The following is a 26,623-nucleotide window of genomic DNA, read 5'->3' as shown; positions in this document are numbered from 1 at the left end:
ACAATGACTAACTAACTCTGCAGACCATCTCGGCCGATTTTTGCTTGGATGCTTGAAGCCGCAACTAAGAAAAAGTCTGGGGTTCGCGCGATCGAGTCGGTACCGGGCAATCGATAGGAAATTAAAATAAGCCACAATTCCTAATTGCAATCGCGGGTCTCTCTCTTTCCAGCTGGAGTTGGACTGTTCAAGTCAACTTCGCCTTCCCCCGAAGGTCTGGGTACGACTCGCAGATGTGAAGAAGTTTTCCTTTACATACTCCGCTCTACACATTCCGAGGGATACGAACTTTCTGCTGCCACGCTTGAGATTGACGTGCGGGAATGGCCTGTGCAGAAGATGAAATGTGTGGAGAGGTAACACGCGCAACCCTGACCAAAGACAGGGATCTTCTGGAGCCTCCATCTGTTGGCCACCCGTGGCTGTCAAGCCCTGAGTTACCTTGTACTTCACTTTTGGCGTCAAACGTTGGCTGCTGATAGCTTCCTTTTACGTATAACACAACCAATGTGAAGGGGGAACATCGCCGCCTCCCCTTACCTCCAGGTACCACAATTTCCAAGGGCGTTCGCTCAAGTTGATCTGTGATTGTTGGAATTCCGAACCGTCCATCTGGCATCATTAATTAGGACCGACGCCTTCGATACTGCCGATCAAACCGTTAGAGATTGTTATTGTTCGCATCCATCTTCCGTACTCTGGAAAGCCAAAGTTGCCCAGCACGTTCCAATTCAAGCCCTGCACTCGTCCGACCCCTGCCATCTATCAACTCAGCCTCCACTCATATCCACCAAAAGCCCTCACATTTGTTGTTGCCCCTCCACATTTTGACAGGGTTTACCCTAGTGGTGCCGATCTGAATCATTTTTGGCTGTCAGTGGTCACTCCTCCTTCGGACACGAAGTTCCTGTACGCAATCAGCGATCGCCAGTCCGAAATGCTCGCTCATGACAACACAACCTTCTATGCTTCTGGCCGAGCTTAAACCACGAGCACATCTCCCCTAAAACTTCTCCCACGTGTCATACAACGTACACCAACATTCCCTCCCACTGCCAGTTGAAACCATCATTCAACCTCTCCCAACGATTATCGCAAGCGACATGAACATCTAGTCTTTTGCGACGACGGGCCTCTTCAGTCCGCCTTAAGCGGTAGTATATTTGCAACCGACTTTGATCGTCCTTGTTTGGTTCGGTAACAATCCCATCCAACACATGCGTCAAATCTACGTTTGTATCAATTTCTCTGCCGAATCTCCTGCCATGATTGCTTGAGTCGGGTCTTGCTCTCAGTCCCATCACAGCCTTCGCGGCTCGCAAGATGGCCGCATCTAATGGTGGGCTTCAACGGCACAGTGTAAAGCCAGGCTTGACTTCAGTTAATCACTCGACGGAGAAGGATGTACTCGGAGAGTTGAGTAATTCGAATGACTTCAACTCTCGAGACAATGCACCCTCGAGCTTGACAAGAATACCGGCCGGTTATGGCCAGGCTAGAGACGCAGACAAAAAAGAACGAAAACCACCGCAGACCATTAAACAACTACGAGAGGCAGCTATAGGAGCAGCTCAGGACAATACAAGTCGTAATGTCCCGAAGAAGAAGCCCGAGATGGGAGGTAAATTTCCACCTGTTCAACAAAAGAAAAAGCCTTCATTGTTTGGCGGACTCTTCCAAGTAAAAGAGCCGACGCAAGTGGCTTTGAACCAGGTGGCCGCTCAAATGATCGCTCAACATGGATCTACCAGTCCCACCAAAGTGCCAAATGTACGCCTCGAAAGGATGCCCGAACATGTTCCCAAAGTAAACACCAAGTGGGATGGAGTTCCTGATAGTGTCAGGCGACGGGATCAAAGAGAGAAAGAAATTGTGAAAGGACCGATGAAAGATCTCTTTTCCCTTGATGTGTCCCGTTCTGGGAGCAGTGGACGTGAGGATGATGGTCGGCGACGACTCAATAGTAGAAATTCGAGCTCGACGACTGGGTCATTTAGCAGCCGGGGAAGATCAGTTGGCTCGGGCGGTAGGACGGCTCACAATCGGTTCTATGCTCAGTCCGTCAACTCTTCGGGAGACTTGGCCTCACAGCAGAGAGCAGAACGTGCAAAAAACGATAGTACGCCGGCTCACTCCCACTCCGCTTCCACATCAAGCCTGCCTGCAAGCGCCACGGACACGTTGCCAGATATCCCTGACTACCTACGTGAAGCGATTGTTGCCTCTCGATCGAATATCAAGCCCGATGGTGGGGATGATTTGGAACAGAATAGGAAACGAACTACGGTGCTCATGAGACCGCCAGAAGACGCAATTACTCGGCTCAAAATAAGCCAGGTTCCGGCTGTTGAAGATGTCCCAAAACACTCCATCTCACCACTTCCGTCTCCGCACGATTTTGCTCCTGCTACACCATCCTCTCTCCAAGCAGGCGATGCATACAACTTCAGAAATAGGAGCCCAATTGTCGAGCATTCAACGTCAATGTTTCCCAGTCCAGACAGTCCAGAATCGACATCCATGCCGGAGAGAAAACCACCGCCGATCATGACCCCAGGATTTCTTGCTGGAGAGGCCCAAGAATTGGTTCTCCCTGATGACGAGAGTGATCAACGCACCTCAGATTTGCCCTTGCGAAGCTGGAACTCAGGTCGCTTGGACACCTCCACGACCTCTGCCTCAGTCAGATCTCGAGTCCAACAGGATCTGGAAAAGCGCCCGGACAGTTCTCGAGCTAGACTTGGCCTTCGTGCTAGTATGTTGGTTCCAGATGATCAAAATCCATGGGAGCAAATTGAACAGCAAGCACTGGGTGCTGTATCTCCACGAAGACCGACCAGTCCTCGACTTGTCGCCAGTCCCCGGGGAAAGTTCTCTAAAAGTTTCGGTATATTCAACAAATGAGGAAGATGGATCTGAAGTGGTAAATGACAGGATGTTCATTGCGCACATACTTCGATTTCTACCGATTTGCACTGGCGGTGTCTTGCAGCCATCTATACGTCGAATTATTCATCTAGTGAGCACAGCGGAGTGCAGACTTGAATCCATCAGGTCTTCCAATGATTTTATGAGGGATTCAATGGGAGTTTTGACATTTTGCCTATGGTTGTAAATACCCCTTAAGAGTCGAAAGTCTTGCTTTTGAGCGATATTAGCACTGGATCAAGTAGTATATAGTATATTTTGGCAGGGTGAGAAAGTAATGACAATTATCGTTGTCTGAATATATTGCTTGCATCCTAAACAAATCAGTGTTGTGGCACTTCTATATCAATGATGAATCAATGATGCCCGTGTGGTTGTGTGAGCAATATGTTGAGTGGTCTGATGCCTGTACCCTCGCATCTCCGACAACACTCCACTGACTGAAATTTACATAATATTTTTTGGGGGGTGAACTCAGTCCTAGTACCGGAGCAGGATAAAACCAATGCGCATTGTCCAGCAACTTCCCTCCCTCGTTCTTACACGCATTCCACCATTTTATCCAGTCTCCCAAACATGAAGCGCGGGCCCGAAGAAGGTGCAGAGCCACCCTCCAAAAAACGCCATGTATCCCCGGACTCAAATCTTCAAGCTGCGCGGGGAACTGCCTTTCGAAGCGACTTGTTCGAGACCACGACCCGCGACTCATTCCGCAAATACTACGAGCAATCAGGTCCCTATCCTCACGCAGTCGTGCCTTCCCTCATCCAAGAAGAACTTCTACGGTCGGTCCGGCGTGAAGTCACCGAGCACGTCCATTTCACACTGAAAGAGACCGACATCTACCGCATACACCAGTCTGGCGACCTTGCCAACCTGTCAAACCTGCCTGCAGAAGCGTTGAAACATCTACCAAGCCTGGTCAAGCTGCGGGATGCCCTCTATAGCACAGACTTTCGAGAATGGGTCTCGTTCGTCACAGGCGCAGGCAAGGTCTCGGGAAAGAAGACGGATATGGCGGTGAATGTCTACACTCCGGGCAGCTACCTGCTCTGTCATGACGATGTCATTGGGAGTAGGAGAGTCAGCTATATACTCTACCTGACCGATCCTGACCACCCATGGCAGGCCGAGTGGGGTGGTGGACTACGACTGTTTCCTACGGAGGTAAAGAAGAATAAAGCCGGCGAGGACATCCAGGTTCCTCTGCCCGAACATAGTCTCAATATTCCTCCCTCGTTTGGACAACTCAGCTTCTTTGCTGTCAGGCCCGGAGAGAGCTATCATGATGTCCAAGAGGTGTACCACGGTGAAAATCTCGAAGCGGATGGTGGAAGAATCCGGATGGCCATTAGTGGGTGGTTTCATATCCCACAGGAAGGTGAGGATGGATTTGAAGAGGGTATCGAACAGGCACAAGCCCAAAGGTCCAGTCTCGCGCAACTCAAGAGCGCAGCCAACGAGTTTGACGAGCCACAACTCGTCTTCCGTCATTTCGACGAGCCGCGAAGCGTCATGGACAGCCACGCTTCCAATCATGAAGTTGATCCTGGGGATGACCAAGATATGGAGGAAGATCTGCTCACCGAGCAAGATCTTACTTTCCTCCTGCATTATATCGCCCCAAGCTATCTCACACCCGACATGATTGGCGATTTCCGATCATTCTTCGAGAACGCGTCCAGCCTACAATTGGAGCATTTCTTCAACGCAAAGTTTGCCGCCGAGCTAAAAGACTACGTGTCCGGAGCCGAACAACACACCGAGGCAGCACATTCCGAATCGAGCGCCCATCCTTCGAATTGGAAAGTGGCCCGACCACCTCAAAAGCAACGGTTCACATATCTCCAAGGGTCTGAGGCACTTCACAAAGATACCACGCCTATATCACGGATTCTCACGGATCTTCTACATTCACATGCGTTCAAAAAGTGGCTGGCTCTGGTCACCGGACTTGACACCAAAAGCTTGATCCGACAAAACGCGATTGCTAGGAGGTTCCGTCGTGGTAAGGACTACGCACTAGCGAACCCCTTCCAAGGTGAACAACCACAACTAGAATTCACGATCTCAATCACGCCTACAGAGGGTTGGGAGCCGCGTGATGCCGCTGCGGAAGCAGACACCGAAGTGAAACCCCAGACCGACATTCTGAGATCAAATGGCACATCCAACGGTGTGGCAGTCAACGGCGACAAAGGGAAAGGCAAAGGTAAAGCTCGAGAAACCGAACAAGTGCAAGTGACGCAGCCCACGGAAATCGAGTTCGGCGGTGAAGAGGCGTACATGGCAGGCGACGACGACGAAGACGACGACACCGCGTCCGTCCGCTCGAAGTCGCTGCCGAACGTCGGCAGAAAGGCCGATCCCGCAGTCTACAAGTCCTCCAACGGAGCAGAGGACGAAGACGACGGGATTTTATTCGCCAACTCACCTGCCTGGAACCGCTTCTCTGTCGTGTTGAGAGATAAAGGCACTCTGAGATTCGTCAAGTATGTCAGTCGCGCCGCGGCGGGTGATCGCTGGGATATCAAAGGTGAAGTGGAGCTTGCGGAAGATGCTTTTGCTGATGATGGGAGTCTGGGAGCTGAGGAGGGGGACGATGACGATGACGATGATGAGGAGCTTGAAGATGACGAGGAAGACGAGGACGAAGAGGAAGAGGAAGAAGAACAAGACAATGAGGACAACCAGCTACATCACGGGGGTAAAGCATGAACGCGTAGCATAGTCACAAGACAAAACTCACACTTGACCTCCAAATCCACTCATGATCTACCCCCCTATACTATATACTCGGGACGGGGCACCACAGGCAATGGAAAACCCAAGTGGGTTTTTTGAGAGCGTAATATGTACTAAAGTCAGTCAGAGCGATGGAAATTCTCCAAGCAAGAGAGTTCGAGTTCGAGTTCTCTTCGACAATTTTGCATTGATATTGTTTTCAGACTTTTTCCGGTATGGTAGGTATTTTGAGAGTTTCTGGGGTTTGGGGTCTTCACTTCAAGTTCGCCTATCAAAAAGATAAGATACTGACTGGCCTCAACCTCGCCTACCCTCGCCCCCCTTTTGGGCCACTAACTAGGAGCGAATAGAAGAGTAGCCTCGCAAGGCGTTTGACTTCTCGCACACCCACGTATTTCGACCAGCACGGCAGAGACTGCTTCAATGCCCATCGCCTCACATCTAAGAATGTAGGACTTCTACCCCATGCATGGCGGGAGGGGCAATGCAGCGATATCCAGTGACGTGTCGTATCGTGTCGCAAATGCGACGAATCCATTTCTATCCCGAACGCCGGCAGTGCCGCAAACGATGATGACATGATTGTCCCCTTCCAAAAGCTTTGCAGGCATCAACATGTAACTTCATCGTTCTCATTACAATGCATCTTGTCAGATGTGCTTTTCGTCGAGCAAAATATTGGAATTCTTCACCAATCAGCTCAAGGACTGTTAGAAGAGTTGAAGTCGAATCTCGGCATGAACCAGAATTTAGACTTGTCCCATAGACACCATCTTCTTTCGCAGGTGGTTCTTGTATGCTCCGATCGATCCGTCCCAGCGTCGGACTGTCTTGTTTTCGCAGACCATGATGTCTTTGGCAATTTTATCGAGCAATCTATTTCAATTTGTTAGCCAGAACTTCACGTGGGGAGTTAGGATTAGAACGACATACCTGAAATCGTGAGACACAACAACGACACCACCCGAGAAAGCATTGATAGCATCCGCAAGTGAGTCAATGGTGGGAATATCCAAACCGTTGGTAGGTTCGTCCAAAAGTAACATGTTGGGACTCTCAATTGCGAGAAGAGCGAAGACGACACGTGATCGTTGACCTTCAGACAGAGTACCCATCAAGGCAGTCTGAGATTCACCAGAAAGACCATAGCGACCAAGCTGTTGTCTCCAGTATTGGTAATCTTGTGAAGTTGAGGCATACTTGTCACGAACAAAATCGAGGGCCGACTTGGTCAGGTCCAATTGATCTGCAGAGTGCTGAGAATACAAACCAAGCTTCAAATGAGTATGTCTACTGACACTTCCTGATGTTGGGCTGAGCTTGCCAGTCATGATACGCAACAATGTCGATTTACCGACACCGTTAGGTCCCACAAGAGCTGTTCTGCTGTCCATGTCGACACCTAGATCGAGATTCTCATACAAGTTGTCCTCCGGCTTGCCTGAATAGCTGAAAGTCACGTCATCGAAGGACAGGACTGGGGGAGGAAGTTTGTCGACATCAGCGAATCGGAAGGTGAAGACACGATCTTGGATGACTGGTTGAATGAAACCATCAGCCTCCATCTTATCCAGGATCTTCTGTCGAGACTTGGCTTGTCTGACCAAATTGGCATAGGTACCAGCCGAGGCGATGAATTTTTTGATATGAACAATTTCGTCCTGTTGTTTGAGGTAGGCCTTTTGTTGATTGGTCTCTTGCTCGGATCGTGTCTTCATGTAGGAATCGTAATTACCACCATAGTAGATCAGCTTCTTTTCTCTCATATCGATCATGTTTGTGCAAACACCATTCAAAAAGTCCATGGAATGTGAAACCAGAATCAAAGTCTTGTCCCACTTCTTCATGTATTCTTCAAGCCACACACAGGCTTCGAGATCAAGATGTGCAGTGGGATCATCAAGAAGTAGTAGAGAAGGTTTGACGAATAGAGCTCTACCAAGGGCAACACGCATTCTCCAACCACCAGACATGTCTTTGGTCTTCTTGTGGATTGTCTTCTTGTTGAAACCAAGACCGGTGAGGATGAGGGAGGCGCGCACTTCGAAGGTATTTGGATCCATGGCCTCGGAACGCTGTTTGATGTTAGTTGATGTTCCAAATGAAGGATGTGTACACGAACCTCATAAATATCCATCAACGCGGGACTTTCTGGGCCCTCCTTTTCCAGGATCTCTTCAGCCAAATCGTCCAATCTCTTGACCTCCTTCTCGGCTTCTTTGATAACCCACTCGAGAGCACCCAAGTCGGTTGCTGGTGCACCTTCATTGAGAAGATAAATGTCGACATGTTCTGGGAAGGGATATTCTCTCTTTTCAATGGCCTTCAAGAGTGTTGATTTGCCACAACCATTCTCACCGAGGAGGCCGTATCTTCGGCCAGAAGTAACTTCGATTGTAGAGTCGGCAATAAGAACTTTACCGTGGAAGACTAGAGAGGCTGAAATGATTTTGACATCGCGACTGGCCTCGAGGGAAGCCAAAACACCGGTTGTCACTCTGTCGGAAAGACCGTGTTTATCCATCTGTTCAGTCAATTTCTTGACCTTTTCCATTTTATCGGCTCCAGTTGCAGGAGTGTCGATTTCGTCTTCGTCGAGCATAGGAGGGTCATCGTCACCAGCGACGGAAGATGCTTTGGATCCGTTGGTGGAGGCATTCCTTGATGCAGCCTTGGAGGAGAGTCTGGATGCAGCCGTCTTCTTCTCACCCTTCTTCGCAAGACGAGCGGCTTTGGATGATGAGACTGGCATTTTGAGTTGGGTATTTAGGATGGTTCTTGAGAGCGATTCAGAGGATTTGAGGATTCGTGTGGGAAGCCCAAAAAAAGAAGAATTGGCGGGGTTTCCTTATCGATTATCGGTTGCCTGCGAGAAAGATACGGTAAGGCGGGGTGGGAGAAAATCGACAGTAAACCCTCCTAAGATGGCTTGATGCAAAGACTCGAATAAGACTTCGTGGGTCTAGTTTGGAGTTGTTGTCTCAAAAAGAAAGTAAAGAGAAGTAGGATGTCGGGAACAGCGTAGAGGGGGAAGAAGAAGTGTTGGTGGTGGTTGTATTGATGGCCCTGGAGTGAGTCGTTGGAAGGCAAGAAAATTTGGTTGCCGCTCTTTGATTGAACGTTTGCAGGACAAAACCTGAAAGTGGAGACCCAACCACGTCACATTTGCCAAGCCTACAGATTGCTGATGCACTGCACTGGGCAATTGGGGAAGTCACGACTGGTCCAAGTCGCTGATGGTCATCACCTTCCTCTAGTGATTGCTTAAATATGATTCTATACATTTTCCAAATCAGAGGAGTCGGCTTGGATTAGAGTAGTCTGCATGATCGAGAGTTCATACCGTCTAAACCAGACTACTCTACAGAGGCAGCCAGTGCAGAACGAGAAACCAGAAGAAAGGATAGGCGTCATCTCATCTCATTGACATTGAAAGCTATGCATCTCCCTGGTTTTCCTATGTCTGTTCTATTTAAAAAAGCTCCTGTTCACCCTGCTAGGACCTGGAATGATATGAAGGAGTGATGCATAGTTGGATCCAAGGTCCAAGCGGGCTGCTTTTGGTAAAAAGAGAAGTCGATCATTTCAAGACTCGACTGTATGAAAATTCATAAATCATGGCATCTTCTCTCAGGGCCAGAATCTGTACCTTCCGCTCGAAGTTACCGTTGCCGTTGCCGCCGGCCAATCTCCCCAGGTCGTGCCGGTGACACCGCCACCGCCGCCTCCAGTCGGTCCAACTTGAGTGCAAGATTTGGTGTCAACCACTGTAGCTGTTGCTGTGGTGGTGGTCGTTGTTGTCGGCCCTTCTCGAGTGATCGTGTTGGTCAGTGTTAATGTGGAAGTAACTGGGCCAGGCCCTGGGAGAGTAATCGTGCGGGTTTGAGTTTGAGTTTCGATGTCTCCTGGCTGAGTAAAGGTCACGGTTTGTGCAGGACCTGGGCGAGTGATGGTCTCAGTTTGTCCTGGACCTGGTTGCGTAATTGTTACGGTTTGTGCTGGACCACCTGGTTGAGTAATTGTCACAACATCTCCAGGGCGAGTCACGGTCACGGTTTGTGCTGGACCTCCTCCGGGTTGAGTTACTGTCACAGTCTGAGCTGGGCCACCTCCGGGTTGAGTAATAGTGACAGTCTGAGCTAGACCTCCACCAGGTTGAGTTATGGTAATGGTTTGAGCTGGACCAGGTCGAGTCACCGTCACAGTCTGAGCAGGGCCTCCACCAGGCTGGGTAATTGTCACTGTCTCTCCGGGTCGAGTTACTGTCAATGTCTGACCTGGACCAGGTTGAGTTATAGTCACAGTTTGTGCTGGACCTCCAGGTTGTGTGATCGTGATTGTCTGCCCAGGACCTCCAGGTTGGGTGATTGTTACGGTCTGTGCTGGACCTCCTGGTTGAGTAATGGTAACAGTTTGAGCTGGACCTCCTGGTTGTGTGATTGTTACTGTTTGAGCTGGACCTCCTGGTTGAGTAATGGTAACATTTTGACCCGGACCTCCGGGTTGGGTCACAGTCACGGTTTGAGTAGGCCCTTGTCGAGTGACTGTCTGAGTTTGAACTTGGCCGGGTAGCGTCACAGTCTCTGTTCGTCCAGGTCCCGGAATCGTCACCGTTTGAGCAGGACCGCCAGGTTGGGTGATCGTTACAGTCTGAGCAGGACCTTGTCGGGTTACCGTCTGAGTTTGAGTCTGTCCAGGGAGCGTCATCGTTTCTGTTCGTGCGGGACCGGGGATTGTCACTGTTTGAGCAGGGCCAGGAATGGTAACAGTCTGGGTTGTTCCAGGTCCAGCTTGGGTTACCGTACGAGTAATAGTATTTGCAGGTCCTCCTTGGGTGACGGTTACAGTAGATCCAGGTCCAGCTTGAGTTACCGTGCTAGTAATAGTATTCGCAGGACCTCCCTGAGTGACTGTCACCGTGGATCCAGGCCCTCCTTGAGTCACCGTTTGCGTAAGAGTTACCGGTGGTCCTCCTTGAGTGATGGTTGTAGTCGATCCAGGTCCGGGCAGAATTACTGTGCTAGTGATGGTAGATGGCGGGCCTCCCTGTGTAACCGTTTGAGTCTGAGTTATAGTGACCGGAGGACCTCCCTGAGTGATGGTCTGTGTGATTGTGCGTTCTCCGCCATCCCGAGTTACAGTAACAGGAGGACCGGCTTGAGTTACGGTTGAGGTGAATATTTGCCCTGGGCCAGCGATTGTGGTCGTAAAACCTGGGCCAGGAACGGTCAAAGTCGTGGTTCTAACGCCACCATCTTCAGTTACCGTGGGCCCTGGGATGCTCACAGTGACCGTCGAAGGGCCAGGACCTGGAAGGGTGACGGTGACGGTTGAACCAGGATTGGTTCCTCCAGGACCAACAGGAGTCAATGAAGGGCACGAGCCCGGCTGAACCCTGGTTACTGTAGTATAGACAGTAGACAAGCATCCAGAACCGACAGGATTGACATCTGTACTACCACCACCACTTCCACCCCCACCATAGGAATCCCAAGATTGCCAGGCAGAAGAGGTAGCAGCATCATCCCGGGCGTGGAGAGGATTGGCAACTGCAGGCAAGCTACTTGATTGTCAGAGAACCTTCCAAAGTACTTGATGAACGAAGTGGGCAAGAATTGACGCCCTCGCAACCGCTTCATGGAAGATCACTTACCTGAGTGCCGTGCCGGCAAGGAAGCCTAACTTCACAATATTCAAATGCATGGTTGCAGATGACTCAAAATACCTTTGAAAAGGCTCAATCAAACGAGTGGAAGGCTGGTCGGTCCTGTCGAAGTTGTCGAATTCTAAAAGATGAGGACTTTCTTCTGACCTTTATAGACAACAATCAATCTCGTGTACGAGAACGTTCGCCATCATCTGCTTGACTTACACGACAGAAAAGCAGGAACGGGTTCCTTTCCTGACCTTGTGTTGCTTTTGGTGTGCATGTTGAGTAACTTCGATATTCCTCGTCCCAGGATGCGAAAAGCCCAAGGCTGGGATCTCAATAACCACTTTGAATCAGCAATCCAGCCAATATTACAATGAGATTTCTCTAGCGTTGTAACCGTGATGTTGTTCGTGCAGCCTCGCCTATGCAGCATTTACTGTTTATTCTTAGAAACTCCACATCAGTGACTTCAGCAAGTGAAGTCGGTATAGCTGAATGGTGACACAGCATGGAGTTGCTTGGGTATAGCTGACCCATGTTCCGAATACAGCTGCAACATTCGCTGTGCTATAATATACCAGGTCAGGCCCGAAAGACCAATGGCTTTCGGAAATCAAGGCAATGTGCCGTACATACACATATTCGGGGCTGGAAAAAATGTCTCTAGCCGAGTTTGATAAATATGGGCAAGTCATGAGGCCCAAAATTGGATCACAGCGAAAAGATGAGTCGTTGATTGTCTTCGTTAGATATAGCGGTGACGACTGGCATCAAGTCTGATATTCCGCTTGTGAACATATGGGCTGTGGATAATTGGGCAGGCCATTACTTCCTAGATGGAAGCCAAAGCCGGCGCCCATCAAGAATACTTTGTGCTAAACCTTGCTGGGTCAAACAATTCGTAGCACCGAGAGTCTTGAGGAAAGACACGGTTGATTCGAACTGTACATCGATGATCCTTGAGTGCACACTTCCAGGAGATTATGGTGTCCTGGATGAATGCCAGTAATTAGACAAGAAGAATTAAACGTACGAAGATGGCTGTGTGGGCTTGTTTTTCGAAGATCGAGATAGACGTGGATGCGCAGATCCAGAACAACAAGCCAAGTGGAAGGCGGATTCAGTGTACAGCATACCAGACCCGTGCTCAAGGGAGCTTGTATCACCGTCAGAGATTCCGAATGAATTCACTTCCTGACGGAACCCGGTGGCAAGGCGATATGCAGCGGACTAATGCGGTCGATCCAAAAATCTCCATGATACCCAGTGGTTTGGTCTCAGGTGCTGAATTTGTTTGTCTGGACTTGGTCATTGAACAGTGATATTGTGCGAGTGATGGTGTGATGCTGCGTGAAGATGCAATCTCCGGAAACCTTCAATACTTGTTTCTGGGGGGAAGATTGACTATAGCTTTGCTATTGTTCATGTTGAGGCATCATGAAACGGCGTAATTGTGGACCATCTAGTGACACCGTTCTGACGACACTGCTCAGGCTGGAATGAAATTGTACGACAGAAGAGGAGGCCAACCATCTGAATTAACACTTTCGTCTTCCACGGAGCTGTCAGAAGCATGTCTTGGGTTGCAATGAAATTCCATGCAACACATGGCCGATTTTCGAATCCAATGCCAATTTATTGAGGAGAATGTTCATCGAGTAAGTGAATGGCGAAGTTGTTGTGTTGCAGCTCACAAGGTGGGTTGGCGTGGTCAACAGCTCACGTCTCGAAGGGGTAACAGCAAGTTTGCACATTCCCTTGGAGACAAGTGGCCAACCTTACGATCTCCCTCGTACAGCGCCATGAATCACCAAGTTGTCCTTGGAGTACCTGGAGTACCCTGTACCGTTTTGGTTGACATCAGCAAGAGTCTTGACACGAAGAAGTCGATATGCAGAACTTGAAGCCAGAGCCCCTTTTCGTGATGAATGGGCGAAGAACCACTTCGGCCCGACTTCCATCTTCAGCTGTGAGCTTTCTTGGACGGCAACATCAGGTTCAACATCACAATCCTTGTTCGAGCTTTGAAATCTTTGTCGATGAATGCGCACCAAGTTCATCATAAATATGTGTAAATAAAGGCATCGTGATTCCTTACATTCTTCTTCCGAGAGCATGTTAGTGGACTATCATGTGATGTGATTTTTCACGAGTCCAGCTTCGATTTCATCAAGATTCTTCGAGCACCCATGGGTGTCCAGTAGGTGAGTACCCAGGTAGGTGTGTTCAATCAAGGCTTGTGAAGCCTGATTCTCCTTTCTCTCCGTTGATAGTGTCCAAGAGAGATATTTGTGGGAATAAAGAACAATATGAGGATGGTTGATATTGTTCTTTTGTCTTAGTTTCTGGAGCTATCTTGGCTCATCGCTGTCCATTTGAGCAGTGCAGACGTTCTAGAACGAGAGACTGAGTGGATTATATGGCCATATCGGTGGTGGCGATCAAAGACTATGGTATATTGGACGTAGTGCTGAGCAGGCGAAAGTATCATTGAGTATGAAGGGCAGTTGTGAATATGCCAAAAGGTCATTGGCAATCTCAGAGGATGACGACTTTGACGATGGCTTCATGGTGTACTTGAACCTGCGACTAGTCGCCTCCAGACTGACGTTCAAGCCCAAGTGAAGTTGGTCACTTGCTCTGCTCTTCACTTCACTTCACGACTGCCAGTGCGCGAGATTTCAACTTTTTCAACCTTCAATTTGGTTCTCTCTCCTGCGCGCACAACAAACTCCCCCCATACCCATCTCCTTGTTAATCATCAGTTCTTCCTTTTACTCCTCCTTGCCATCAAAACTTATCTCGGCATCGTCGCTCACCCTCGACGTCGCTCACCAAGCACCAGCTGCGTTGAACGCGACAGTGTCACTTCTTCCAGCACCTCAACACCCACTCTCACTTCTCACTCATTCCTCAATTCTGTCTACGAAATGGCCATGCGTACGATCCCGGGATTGACCTATCCTGCACCTGTTGCTTTTCCTACTGTTGGGTTTGGAGGCTCCTACTATGACTCCCCCGTGTTCTCATTGCCTTCGTACGGTACTCGCCCAGCTGTTCTCACATGGCGCTTCATCGATGACTATTCGCGACTCGTGGTCAACAAAAGTTCCACTGATGGCATTGCTGCAGGCATGACTTGGGCCACTTTCATCTACCTACTCGCCCTGGCACCCAACCAAAAGAGAACTTCACTATTTCATACCTGCTTGCTAGGTGGGGTGACCCTTCTGCTGGTGCATTTGATGATCAATATCATCTCGGCTGGCACTCCTGGCTTGAGCAAATATTCGCCTTACATCCTACTCGTGGGTCCTGAATCAGTCATCTTCCCTGCTCGCTACATCGCAGTTCAAGCCGCAAGCTTGGTTACTGAGATCCTTTCCTACTGCTGCGCCAGTGTCTGTCTTTGGCTTCAGGCCAAAGGTTTGATGACTAGTATCCAGAACAGATTTCCTGTGCTTTACTGCGTCATTCTCGGCTATCTCGTCTTCTCCTCAATGGCCACTTTCGCCACACAATTGATCTGCATCGTCAAGACGCTTGTTCAGATAGACCAAAAGCCGGAGTACAACGCGGTTGCCGATTACTTGACATGGATTTATGTCTACCACACCACATTTGCAGTCAGCGTTGGAAGTTACGCACTGATCTCTATGTGTTCCATAGTGAGCATCATCTGGAGGCGACCATACTCTCTTGTCAAGACCCACAACGCTTATGCTTCGGCGTTGAACTTGGTTGGACTTCTTTGCGCTCATTCCTTTGTGCTGCCCTGTAAGTGACAGCATACTACAATGAACATCACTGAGTTCCACGCTAATCTCTTACTAGTCATCTTCTGCATTCTCTTACTGGTTAGCCACAGTCGCAATATCGTGGAGCCAAGTGTTATGATCTTACCCACTGTGTACCTGATCATTCCACTGGGCACGCTCTTCATGACCATCAACCAAAAGTCTACATCAACTACAAAGGATGATGTGCAGGTCAGAGCAATATTCAGCCCAACAAAAGCAAGCCATCCCGATCGTGGCCTCACGCAAACAATGACCAACAGCACAAATCCAAGCTCAAGCTTGACCGCCTTTCTCTCCGACCCGGAAGCTGGAAATCGTCCCAATGCTACTTCTCCGTTTGCTGAAGTTGATCGAGAACTTGCAGCCATTGATCTCATGGACTCCTCCACGATCGCTTCACTGTCTCAGTCATACAAGGGGAAGGAAGTGATGAAGAACGACAATCCACGACCCGATTCATGTGTCTTGGGTCCCAGTACCTCGTGGCTGGCACCAGTGAGTTGCTGCTCGCAGAACAAAGTGTCTTGCTAACATCACGCAGAAGGAAATGCGACTGGTCTACAATTGACTTGTGAGGTCAGAACAAAGCAGGAGTCCGAACGACCGAGACTGGATTATTCGTCTTCAGAAACCCAGAGCAAGAGTGTGAGAAGTATAATTTACCGAATCCAACAGGAAAGCACTTCCCTCAACATTTGCACATCTGCAACCAGAGTTGCCAAGGTTACGATCTTTGTATTGATGGAACATGACATGAGTGGTGATGACATCGGCCAAACTCCAGGCAAATTTGGTTTACATCGAAGCTTGAAACAAGCCTTAAGCACATATTGTCTACAGGATGACATGATGGAGGAGCTGCCTGGTTCAAAGGTATGCTGCCTAGGCATGAGCTGAGAGCTGGAATATTCAGGTTTCGCGAACTTCAAAGCATGAGACGCAACCGAATTTAGCTAGATGATCAGAAAGAGGAGTCCACGCTTATCGTGCCTCGAAGGAAATTCAGTTTGTCCCCTGCAGAGAGTACTTATACTCCCACTTCCATTCTCAAGCCGACACATCTCAGCATATCACATCACAACCCACTACCCACACCACTCCCAACAGCAGCAGCACCATGCCCAACAACTCGCCTCTTGACAAGCCTGACCCACCTCCTGCGCCTCCACTCGCCGGTGCGGCCTTTATTCTCGAGGCGCGTCGCCTCCTCCCAATCTCGGACACTACCGAGACTGACCTTGGCACCGCGTTTCTTCTCCTTCTCGCGCTGCTCTTTCTCCCTCTTCTTCTTCTCGGCTTTACTGCGCTCTTCCGCCGCCGCCCGCGGAATGTCGTAGTCGCCGTACGCGAGCCACAGGTCGTCGTCGCGGTTCAGCCCGCTGCCCGGCACCGGCGGCAGGTCCCACACCCAGCCGCCGAAGTCGAGGTTGACGCTGCCGCGGCGGCGGTGCGTGGACGGATGTTTGCTGTGCTGGGAGGTGGACGTGGAGGTGGATGTGCGTTGGTGATGGGAGGTGGGGGATTCGGGGATTGTGGTGGGGTTGTCGAATGTGATGGCCTCCTCGTTGGTTTCGTCGAAGACGGTGTCGTCGTCGTTGTCGTGCCGTAACACGTCATATTCGACGCCGACCACGAGTCGCTCGTTCACCCATTCGCCGGCTTCGAGGTCGAGTTCCCATTTCTTGCTGGCCCATTCCCAGCCTTCCGGGGGTGCTACGTCTTCGAAGAATCGTGTTCCTCGGGGTCGGTCGCCTGCTATGCGCGATGGCGAGAGTGGGTCGTACGGGCTGGGTGTGAAGAGATGGGGTTGCCATTCGGTTGCTGGGGCGTTGGCGGAAGATGAGACCGAGGTGAGTGGGCGGTGTTGTAGTTCGAAGACCTCGACTTCTTGGGTTTCCGGTGTGCTGGACAGGGTTATGGCGGAAAGGGATTGAAGCGTTGATTGCATTACGGCGGGAGTGGCGGGGAGGGGAATGCCGTGGATGAACCGCTGGTGTTTTAGTGTTGGGTCGTTGAGCGCGAGAGATGCTTGTCGTTCAGCGCGCTTTTGCATTCGGGCGAGCCATTGTTGTGCTGTAGGGTGCGAGCTGACGGTGGTTGTCCAGCCTGCGAGGAGGAGGATGAGGCGCCACGGTAATAAGTGAGCTGAGATGAATGATAGAGTGGTCAGGATGGTCAAGTACAAGAATAGTTGTGAGGAGAACGTTTCATCGCTGAAGTTGGTGGCTGGTGCGATTGTCGATACAAGAACATCGTGCAGATTACTGAAGTCCGCCATGCAGTTTTGCAAGTCACGCATGTTGCGGAAGAAATCTTTCGACGTCTCGCTAGCAGGTTTGATGGTCCTTGCAGGGGCAAGTGCTGGACCAGCATAGTTTTGATGGTAGTATGGAGTGGTGCTCGAAATGGTGGTCGCTGGCGGTGGAGGTGGATGGCGTGAAGTAAAGGCTGGGACCATGATAAACAGCAACGCGACGGCGAGTGGAACGACAATTAGGAGGTGTGGGTCCAGACAGACAAAGGTATAGGTTGCAAGAAACGACAGGGTGTGAGATGGGGTCTTCCAGGTGAAGAGGCGGATAAGGCGATTTTGGAAGACAAATACTATTCCAATGCGTGCATTGAAACGACGAAAATTATTCGTCATCAATGGCAGCGAGAAGGCTGGGCGAGAGACATATTTCGACGACCTTCGATCCACCGGCGTGTCAACCAGGTCATCATCAACATCTTCTGACGATGGGATCACTTGTTGAAGGACTTTGGAGAAGAGTCGATCTTGTAAGGAACCTTTAGTGCCTGGACTGAGCTGACTTTTGTCGAGTTGAGCGGCGGCAAATTCTTGACCTTTGGTCTTCAGTCGAGAGGGTGATAACGAGCGCTTAAGACGACTTCGGCGGCTGGTAGGTTCAGGCTCGCTGGATGAAGTGTCGATATCACTTTGCGACACGGCGATGAGTGGAACAGGTTCATCGCGATTGGCGAAGACCTCAGCTGTGTATTCATCCATTACGCTGGGTCAGGTCGGCGGACCACGTTACATAGTTCCATTCCTTTTGTTGTTAACATCTGTGTACATGGATGAGTCTCTTGTCCAGGTAGGGTTCACGGTGCTCCGATCTGGCTCCAACTTGAAGTCGAAGAGATGTCGTCAGAGCCTCGGAGGACGCCACTGACATGTGGCTGACCGCCTCAACGCACGTGAGATCCAAGCTAATCTATTTCGAGCACACGGCTCGGATTAATCCTTCGGGGCTGGGTGGCATAAACTCAGATTCCCAACTCTCGAGATGGTCAAAAGAAGGGAGAGCAAGGGGCAGGGGGTTGATCGATCGAATCCGCTAACAAGCTTGATATCATTCTTGAAGTTAGACTGTTCTTTTTGGTTCGCACAGGAGGACGTCGTTAATTTGTGGTAGGCTGGTCGCAGCGTTGGTGCTAATGCATCAACATTCAACCACGGTTAGGCCATCCTTTGTTTGTTGTGTGCGAGGACCACCAACGAGAGCGGACTCCGTATCCTCGCATCATGCCAGCCTCGACAAGGATCATCACAAGTCCAAAGAATATTCCTTCCACGTACTTGTTATGACTTGTGGCATTTTCGTAACCGGACGGATACTCGGTACGGGAAGAATGCACTGCAGATCTCTGGACTGGGTCTCTTTTGATTAAATCCCCGAGCCTCAATTCAAAGACGAAATTGCTGTTGATAGAAAACTTTGGCCAGCGATGGTCGGATAGGCAGGTTGGCATGGATTGCATGTCGCTAAGCATCACTGGCAGTGGCCAGCCGAATTAAGAAAAGCCACCGAGGAGCCACAGTCAAGTTTGGTCGATTCAATGCCCCTAATAGTCGATCGTCTGGACAAGTCTTCGAGACGGTCACTCCATCCATCCCCATACGAATGTCCAGAATTAACCTGTCAGAGAGCAGTGTCGTCTGTTAGCCACAGCATTAGTCCCTCCCGTCAGGTACAAGCACCAATTACTAGGCGTGGGTAAGGTGCATGGTGGTGGACACTCTGGGGCCTGGGCATCGAAAGTACTCGTAGGCGTGGATGCTGGGCATGATAGACTGCAGTGTTAGCTACCGTTAGCCTAAACCCCTGCTCTAGACTGATAGTTACCGGGTAGGTAAGAGTAAACCCCAAGCTTACGAGCACCACCACCAACTTGGACCTGACTGCCCTTTCAGCCAGAAATTCATGCACAGGCCTTTACCGAGCACTGCGTCCTGAATCTTGATGCTTGATGGACGATTATTGTCACCGCAATATCCTCCTATTTCATCTACGTGGTTGTTCCTACAGTCCCTTTGATCTTTGTTGACATTGTGTTTCATAATCTCCAATCCTCATCCTCACCTCACTGCAACTACATCTGCACCTCTCGATTTTCGGATATCATTTTCTCCCCTTGCCACCGCAGCTCAGGAGCGCGTGGCCTGCCAACTGTCCCTCCTAACCTAATTCATCCACCGCCAGAGGCACCACGAGGCACCGCACCCGTGTCTGCTCACCACCACCACTGGGTCGCGACTTAGGCCATTCGACCTCCTTCCCTTGACGACAATTCAGATCCTCTCCAAGGATGGATTGAGCAACTCTAAATGGTATTGCATGTCGGAGACTGAATGGTGAAAGACGCGGGATAGTACACGCACGGCCGGACCTGCACGGTGTCGATTGTCCAAGCGTTCGAGTTGCTGAACCATGCCTTACCGTCAAAATGCATCCATGCCCTCCTCTTCGAATCCCAGCTCGAGCTCTGGCTCCGGTTCCTTGCAAACTCGATATACAAATCCTGTCAGAGCCGAAGATCTGGATAATGGTGGTACGAACTCGCTGCATCATGCAAAGGCTACCTGCATAAAAGACACCCCTGCTGACACTGCCCTTTTTGCAGCCGACAACTTGAACCCTCACGCAAACGCAAGGAAGGGCCCCTCCTTTGTCATGAACTCGACCTCGTCCGCTCCCAAACGTGAGCCTGGTGACAATGTAACCTCCACGGCCACTCTCGCAACTCGAAGAAGACAGTCCTCGATCCCTGGTATCAAAGGTCCGATGGGTCCACGACCTCTGGATTATGGTTCGGGGACGGGGACGGGTAAAAGGTACCACTCAATCGCAACCACAACCGTGGTTTCCAGAATCTCTACTGACTCACACTTTCCTCAATCACAGAACAGCTAGCAATTCAATAAATCCGCAGTTTAATTCCCTAAGAGGTGCCTCCGCCGTCGCTTCTCAAGATCCCTATACCAACGAGCTATCCATCAACGATATTTCCAGATTCAGCTTTGCATCTATACAAACCAAACCCTCCTCCAACCAACAGCGTGATGCCACCTTGGATTTCGGTAACTTTCTCGAGCCTACCTTCAATTTTGACGACTTTCAAGATACTATAGTTGGCACCGAGCCCAGTCTGAACCACTTTCCTCTGCCAGGAAGAGGTGGTTCTGTCAAAATCCCGACTGCCAGCACCACCGCCTCGGCCTCGGCCTCTACCTCTGTCACTCCTGATTCCTCCCAAACCGAGCAGAAGAAACCTACTGCACAAGCCGCCATTCCTATACCTGCCCGTAAAGGCTCTGGCATAACTCCCATAACCCGTAAGAGTTCGACCGCATCAAACACGTCGAGGAATTCAGCAAAGTCCGATTCCATGTCCGCATCCACTACCTCGATCCTTCGCGGTAGAAGACAGAGCCACTTTCCACCCAACTCCTTCAACAATGCAGCACCTACAACCAAGGCTCCCAGGAAATCAGTCGGGCCTGGGACATTTGTCGCCCCAGAGTCATCGGATAAGCCTGTGGTCAAACGGAGACCTAGTGTCGGCGGGAGAAAATCGAGTACGGAAAGTACAAAGAGTTTACAACTTAAAACGTCTCTTGGACCCAAGAGAAGAACATCCAAAGACCTGTTGACACCTTCGAGGACTCCAGATCAACTAAAAATGAGTTCTGGAGGTGTTCCCAATACCCCGACAAGGAGAAGTGGAACTCCTGGAAGGACAACAACTCCAGGTGGTAATGCTGATCGAAATAGAAGGATGTCCGTCATGCCTCACCATGCCACAGGTCTAGGTGCTCGCACCGTCAGCCCAACCGATGCCAGACGTATGAAACGTATGTCCATCGTTCCTCCTGCACCTCCGTTACCTCAGAGCAGGATATCTCAAGCGCCTCCAACACCATTACCCGACCCAGTACCCCAAATGCCACAGTCAGACATCCAATCACCAGTCGTGCCCAGTCGAAAGAGTTTGACCCCTTCATCTTCGAGAACAACCCCCGATCCGAATCGAAAATCGTACAGCTCTGGTCAGTCTTTGTCTTCGAATACTAGTTATAGTTCTGTTCGCAACAATGCGAACAATCCAGCAAGACTCCCGCTAAATCCCAATTCATCCCGTCTACCCACCCCCAAACCAAGATTGGACACCTCCGGAAATACAACCTTTGAGCTCGAAGTCCCGCCTGTACCTGCGATTCCCAAAGCTTACGAGTCTCCCGGAAGTGAACACGATCAGCCATTCTTCTCAGCCCGATCATCAAGCCTTCCTCCTTTTGATGGAGTAATATCTGCAAGTCCAGTCATTTCCACAGTGGCAGATGCAATGAAGGCGCTCGAGACGCCTCGAGCCCCTAGCACTGCTTCACATGTTTCATCCAACCAACCTCTTTTGCCCGCTCCGACACTGGTCTCGATCGAGCCAGAACTCAGAGCCAAACCACAGCGCAAACCGAGCAAGAAAAATCTACATACTCTGAGATTACCTCCGCTGAATCTTCTTCCTCTGAGTACGCCTACAGCTGCCAAGATCAAGTCTTTTAATTCGAAGATTGAATCTGGTGAGGGAACAACCACCCCTCCAGCACTACGCAGTACGATGAAGACACCAAGTACGCCTATGACAGCATCCAAAGCGAGCTTCTTCTCTCAATCCCATAAGGGTGCTACCGAAACCATCCTCCGGAGTTCAACTTCCCATCACGCACTTCGTTCTGATGATTTACGCCCACCGAGTGATATCAGTCCTAACCTTCCTGTGTTCACATTCGAAACAGGCAAATCTGATCGAAACCTGTCACCTTTCGTGTCGTCCTCCTTGCCGAAGAGCGCCGATGATTTCACGACGTATATGAGACCTAACTTCATCACCGAGTTGAGTCGTAATCCTAGCCAAGCGAAGCCGAATGGACCACGAGCACCAAGTTTCTCAGTAACACCCAAAACGGAGGTAGCAGCAAGCCCTATCAGTGCTGAGAGACCAGCGGAAAGTGAATCTGTCTTTTCCACTTCTGTGTTGCGAAGGAAGCTAAGCCGAAAAAGAAGCGAGACTCAGGTGCTGGAATCGGCAGCGCAGAATGATGATTTGCGAAAGTATGATAATATGCCCCCTCCGAAACTTCCAGCTTCTTCGACTTGGACCAATCCTCAAAATGGTGGCTCCAGTCCTTCTCAGAAGCCTTCGTACCTGCGATCCCGAAGACAAACCTCGACATCGAGCATTCCAATTGAACCCAAACGTCAAGAAAGTCATGATAGTACAACGATGCACACTTCTACTGCACGTCCATCTGTAGACTCGAGCAGAACTCTTATGATGCAGACGAACAGGTCTGGATCACTGTCCGCGAGCACGCCAAATCTGGTGGGCAAACAGCCGTCTCAGCGCCAGCAAGAGCCGGTATTGGATCGTGATGACATGGTCGCGGAAGAAGAAATGAAGAAACTCGCCTCCAAAAGGAAGGATGCTGAAGCCGCTGCACGTCAACTAGATGCTCTTCGTGCACGGGCAAGACCAGTTCGACGGATGTCAGCAGAAACAGCTTCAAGAACATTTGAATTGAACCTTTTCGAACGAGGAGAAATTGTCGACTATCCAAACGTATATTTCACCGGCACGGCAAAAGCTCGAAAAATCATTGGTGATTTGAATGCGGCACCCACGAACTTTGGCTATGACGATGAGCGAGGTGATTACAACATTGTCGAAGGAGACCATCTCGCGTACCGTTATGAAGTTGTGGACCTTCTTGGTAAGGGGAGTTTCGGTCAGGTTGTACGTTGTGTAGACCACAAGACTGGAATTCTTGTTGCTGTCAAGATTATTCGCAATAAGAAACGATTTCACCAGCAAGCACTTGTGGAGGTCAATATTCTTCAGAAACTCAAAGAATGGGTAAGTCATTGAAGCCAGCTGGAGAAGTGAGAAAATACTAAACATGAATAGGATCCACACAAGAAGCACAGTGTTGTCAACTTCGATCAGAGCTTTTATTTCCGAGGCCATCTTTGCATATCGACTGATCTTCTGGATATGAACCTCTACGAATTTATCAAAGCTCACGATTTCCGTGGATTCTCTCTGAAACTGATCCGACGGTTCACAAAACAGTTGCTCCAAAGTCTCGTCCTTCTACAACAACATAAGGTGATCCATTGTGATCTTAAACCTGAAAATATCCTCCTGGCCCACCCTGTACACTCTGAGATCAAAGTCATTGACTTCGGGTCGAGTTGTTTCGAAAACGAAAAAGTGTACACGTACATCCAATCACGTTTCTATCGATCACCAGAAGTAATATTGGGAATGTCCTATGGGATGCCGATCGACATGTGGAGCGTCGGCTGTATTCTTGCTGAACTCTACACTGGTTATCCTATTTTCCCAGGTGAAAACGAGCAGGAACAGTTAGCATGTATTATGGAAGTTTTCGGTCCACCAGAAAAGCACCTGATTGAAAAGAGCAGTCGTAAAAAACTATTCTTCGACTCCATGGGCAAGCCTCGGTTGACTGTCTCTTCCAAGGGCAGAAGGAGACGACCGAGCTCGAAGGAGCTACGACAAGTCTTGAAATGTGATGATGAAGCATTTCTTGACTTTATCACCAAATGTCTGAAATGGGATCCTTCACGAAGACTAACGCCTAATGAGGCCAACAAACATGAATTCATCACTGGGGTTAAGATGAGTACAACTGCAACCAGACGAAATCTGATCGGAGCTGTAAACTCTCCTGTCAAGAGAGTTAATTCGGTCACGACTGCTGCAGGTCCACGTCCATTACCACAACCCCCATTTCTTGGTCTGAAGGCACCTACCGGCGCAAGGCAGGAAACTTCGCCGCACAAACCAGGGCCGCGGCGACAATCGACCGTACCACCGGCAGGATCTGCTCCGGGTACCTCTCAGGCTAAGCGAGCATCTCACGCTGCCATGAATTCATCTGCCTCTAACTCGGGTCTGGCACGGTTGACAGTAGGTCAGAGGACCATGAGCGGGAGATCTGATTTGGCAACTGCCGCCGCCGCCGCAAGTCTTGTGAAATGAAGTTCCAGGTGGTACGGAATGTGCCACTCATGTATGACGGTCACAGTTACAACGAGCTCAGCGGATCGATGAAGTGTACGTTAGATGTCGAATGGCCATTGGGAAGACGAATCTCTTTATCATTAATGAACATATAAACCCTCCGCATAGCCAAAAAGCTGGAATTGGAAGTTTCGGAGTGCACAAAACAATACTGTCAGTGGGAACGCGATTTTGGAAGGGCGCCAACTCTATCTGGAGCCCAACGGTCATGGTCGAAATTGATCTTCTCCAACAGTTGGGCAGCCTGACAGTTGTGGCATGATATGGCATGGCATGGCATTGGCATTGGCATGGATTCGGCATGACATTGCAACTTTGTTTTTTAATCACAATCAAGATATACCCTTTCGTGCGCGGCTGGAAGTTAGGATTAGAGAGGAACAGAACTCTGCCTCCATCGTTTACGCTGGAAGATTTTTCTGATTGCCAGGTTTTATTGATTGCTGAAAAGTTTCTCGATTTCTTCAAGTGCATGCAAGCCTGGGGAACGAAAACCATTGCAAAGATCATCAATACATATATTTTGAGTGTTGCTGCGAGCAATCTATCGTTAAAGCTTGTCTTCTGTGTCCCTGATCGCAACATCCCTCCCTCTCTCCATTAAATACAAGTGGGAGATGTACTATCTGGGCCACCCACCAGCCAGCCAGCCACACAACCCCCACCCAGACCTGGACGCAGCTTCTCATCAACCGAGCAAAGCCCGCAACAAAGTCCGCTCCGTCGTCTCCTCGGGGCACACGACCCTGCCGGGCACCCAGTCGAGCCAGTCGCTCGCCAAGGCGCCGTCGTCCGCGCGCAGAATCCCCACCGCGACGTTCACAACGCTGGGCCGCTCGTCGTGCATATAGAAGACCGTCGCGCCGCAGGTGCGGCAGAACGAGCGCGTCGTGGACGTGGACGAGCGGTGCTGCGAGAGGCGTGCGGAGACCGCCTCTTTCGCTGTCGCTGTCGCTGTCGAGGGGGAACCAGACGGGAGATTCGGCGGCGACGACGATGACGACGAGAGCTGGAAGACGTCCGCCACGGTGACTTGTCGTTCGTCCCCTTCAGGATCATCGTCGTCGTCGACAGGAAATGTGAACGTGATGTTCGCGGGCGGAATGTACGTCCACGGCTGTGCGAACCACGCACCATTCCCTGTGCGGTCGGAGCGGCATGCGCAGAACCACGCCGGGTATTTGGTCGTCGCGTGCTCGGCGATGTACCGCGCTGGGACGCCCTGCGTGTCGACGGCGTAGTCGGGTCGGCGGATCGAGAGCTTGACGCTCCCGCAGTGGCATGCTGCTTTCAGGCAGGAGGAGGATGCTGTTGATGATGGAGATGTGGATTTTGAGTTGTTAAGTCGCAGCTGCAGGACTGATTCGAGAGATGTCGCGGACCCAGGCGATGTGGCCTCGTCGGAGTATCCGTCCATGAAGAGCGGGATTTTCGTAGAGGCGGGGTTCGACAGGCGTGGCACAATGCCACCGTCGAGCGTGTCAGCGATGAACATGTGGCTTAGTGTATTCACGAGATCGGTGGCCCATGGTGCATCCGCTTCGATCTGTGCTGGGTCGCGCTCGATGAGGCCTGAGTTGGTATACCATTCGGGCTCTTCGTCGTCGCTCTCGATTTTGGCTTCGTCGGGGCAAGAGCTGGCGGAGGAGGGATCGGTCGTGACATCCAGCTCCTTTCGTGCAATGGCCATGTTCTGCGTGAAACAATGACATCCACACGTCGTGCAGAAATACCGCACAAACTGTGCGGATGTGGCGTAGGCGGTGCAGTGTGCCAGTGAGGCTCGGCTAGGTGATGTCGTGAGTGCCGGGCCTGACAACAGGATGTTTCCTGTCACGTAGCGGCAGCTGTTGCAGTGGCACATGTGGCTGGCGACGGGGAATGTCTTCGATTGCCCGGATGGTACGAGTAGTGTGCCAGGCTCTTTGACGGTGCCGCAGAGGCATGATAGTTGAGCCGTTGAGAGGGGGAATTGGTGTGGTTCTTGTTGATGAGGTTGAGTTGTCGACATTGTGTTGGGGAGGACCGTGCTCTCATGGACTTGATTATGTGCTGTTGATATGTTTCCTACCTGGATGGTGGGGTCGTTGACCTATATCTCATG

General features: G+C 50.4%; 8 protein-coding genes across 8 annotated transcripts; 4 read left to right on the top strand and 4 right to left on the bottom strand.

Annotated features, from left to right (window-relative positions):
• Positions 1 to 1,323: 1,323 nt before the first annotated feature.
• On the top strand, positions 1,324 to 2,904 carry LTR84_002087 (uncharacterized protein; the record flags this gene model as incomplete). The annotated part of the gene is made up of 1 exon (XM_064845701.1): positions 1,324 to 2,904. One exon carries the CDS (start codon positions 1,324 to 1,326, stop codon positions 2,902 to 2,904), a length of 1,581 nt encoding a protein of 526 aa, XP_064706555.1.
• Positions 2,905 to 3,504: 600 nt separating this feature from the next.
• LTR84_002086 (uncharacterized protein) lies at positions 3,505 to 5,646 on the top strand (the record flags this gene model as incomplete). The annotated part of the gene is made up of 1 exon (XM_064845700.1): positions 3,505 to 5,646. One exon carries the CDS (start codon positions 3,505 to 3,507, stop codon positions 5,644 to 5,646), a length of 2,142 nt encoding a protein of 713 aa, XP_064706554.1.
• A 776-nt stretch (positions 5,647 to 6,422) lies between these two features.
• ARB1 (ABC transporter ATP-binding protein arb1) lies at positions 6,423 to 8,425 on the bottom strand (the record flags this gene model as incomplete). The annotated part of the gene is made up of 3 exons (XM_064845699.1): positions 6,423 to 6,549; positions 6,607 to 7,748; positions 7,796 to 8,425. The coding sequence occupies 3 exons, from the start codon at positions 8,423 to 8,425 to the stop codon at positions 6,423 to 6,425; spliced, it is 1,899 nt and encodes a 632-aa protein (XP_064706553.1).
• Positions 8,426 to 9,303: 878 nt separating this feature from the next.
• Positions 9,304 to 11,376, bottom strand: LTR84_002084 (uncharacterized protein; the record flags this gene model as incomplete). The annotated part of the gene is made up of 2 exons (XM_064845698.1): positions 9,304 to 11,233; positions 11,327 to 11,376. The coding sequence occupies 2 exons, from the start codon at positions 11,374 to 11,376 to the stop codon at positions 9,304 to 9,306; spliced, it is 1,980 nt and encodes a 659-aa protein (XP_064706552.1).
• Positions 11,377 to 14,256: 2,880 nt separating this feature from the next.
• LTR84_002083 (uncharacterized protein) lies at positions 14,257 to 16,023 on the top strand (the record flags this gene model as incomplete). The annotated part of the gene is made up of 3 exons (XM_064845697.1): positions 14,257 to 15,103; positions 15,161 to 15,601; positions 15,668 to 16,023. The coding sequence occupies 3 exons, from the start codon at positions 14,257 to 14,259 to the stop codon at positions 16,021 to 16,023; spliced, it is 1,644 nt and encodes a 547-aa protein (XP_064706551.1).
• A 178-nt stretch (positions 16,024 to 16,201) lies between these two features.
• On the bottom strand, positions 16,202 to 18,136 carry LTR84_002082 (uncharacterized protein; the record flags this gene model as incomplete). The annotated part of the gene is made up of 1 exon (XM_064845696.1): positions 16,202 to 18,136. The coding sequence occupies one exon, from the start codon at positions 18,134 to 18,136 to the stop codon at positions 16,202 to 16,204; it is 1,935 nt and encodes a 644-aa protein (XP_064706550.1).
• A 1,705-nt stretch (positions 18,137 to 19,841) lies between these two features.
• Positions 19,842 to 24,477, top strand: LTR84_002081 (uncharacterized protein; the record flags this gene model as incomplete). The annotated part of the gene is made up of 3 exons (XM_064845695.1): positions 19,842 to 20,245; positions 20,316 to 23,325; positions 23,377 to 24,477. 3 exons carry the CDS (start codon positions 19,842 to 19,844, stop codon positions 24,475 to 24,477), a joined length of 4,515 nt encoding a protein of 1,504 aa, XP_064706549.1.
• Positions 24,478 to 25,207: 730 nt separating this feature from the next.
• Positions 25,208 to 26,530, bottom strand: LTR84_002080 (uncharacterized protein; the record flags this gene model as incomplete). Its single annotated transcript, XM_064845694.1, has 1 exon — positions 25,208 to 26,530. One exon carries the CDS (start codon positions 26,528 to 26,530, stop codon positions 25,208 to 25,210), a length of 1,323 nt encoding a protein of 440 aa, XP_064706548.1.
• Between the last annotated feature and the right edge of the window lie 93 nt (positions 26,531 to 26,623).

The sequence above is a fragment of the Exophiala bonariae genome (assembly GCF_035927105.1).
Source record: "Exophiala bonariae strain CCFEE 5792 chromosome Unknown scaffold_12, whole genome shotgun sequence".
NCBI classification, from domain to species: Eukaryota; Fungi; Ascomycota; class Eurotiomycetes; order Chaetothyriales; family Herpotrichiellaceae; genus Exophiala; species Exophiala bonariae.
Note: the sequence above shows the minus strand (reverse complement) of the source record. Positions and strands in the feature narration are given on the sequence as shown.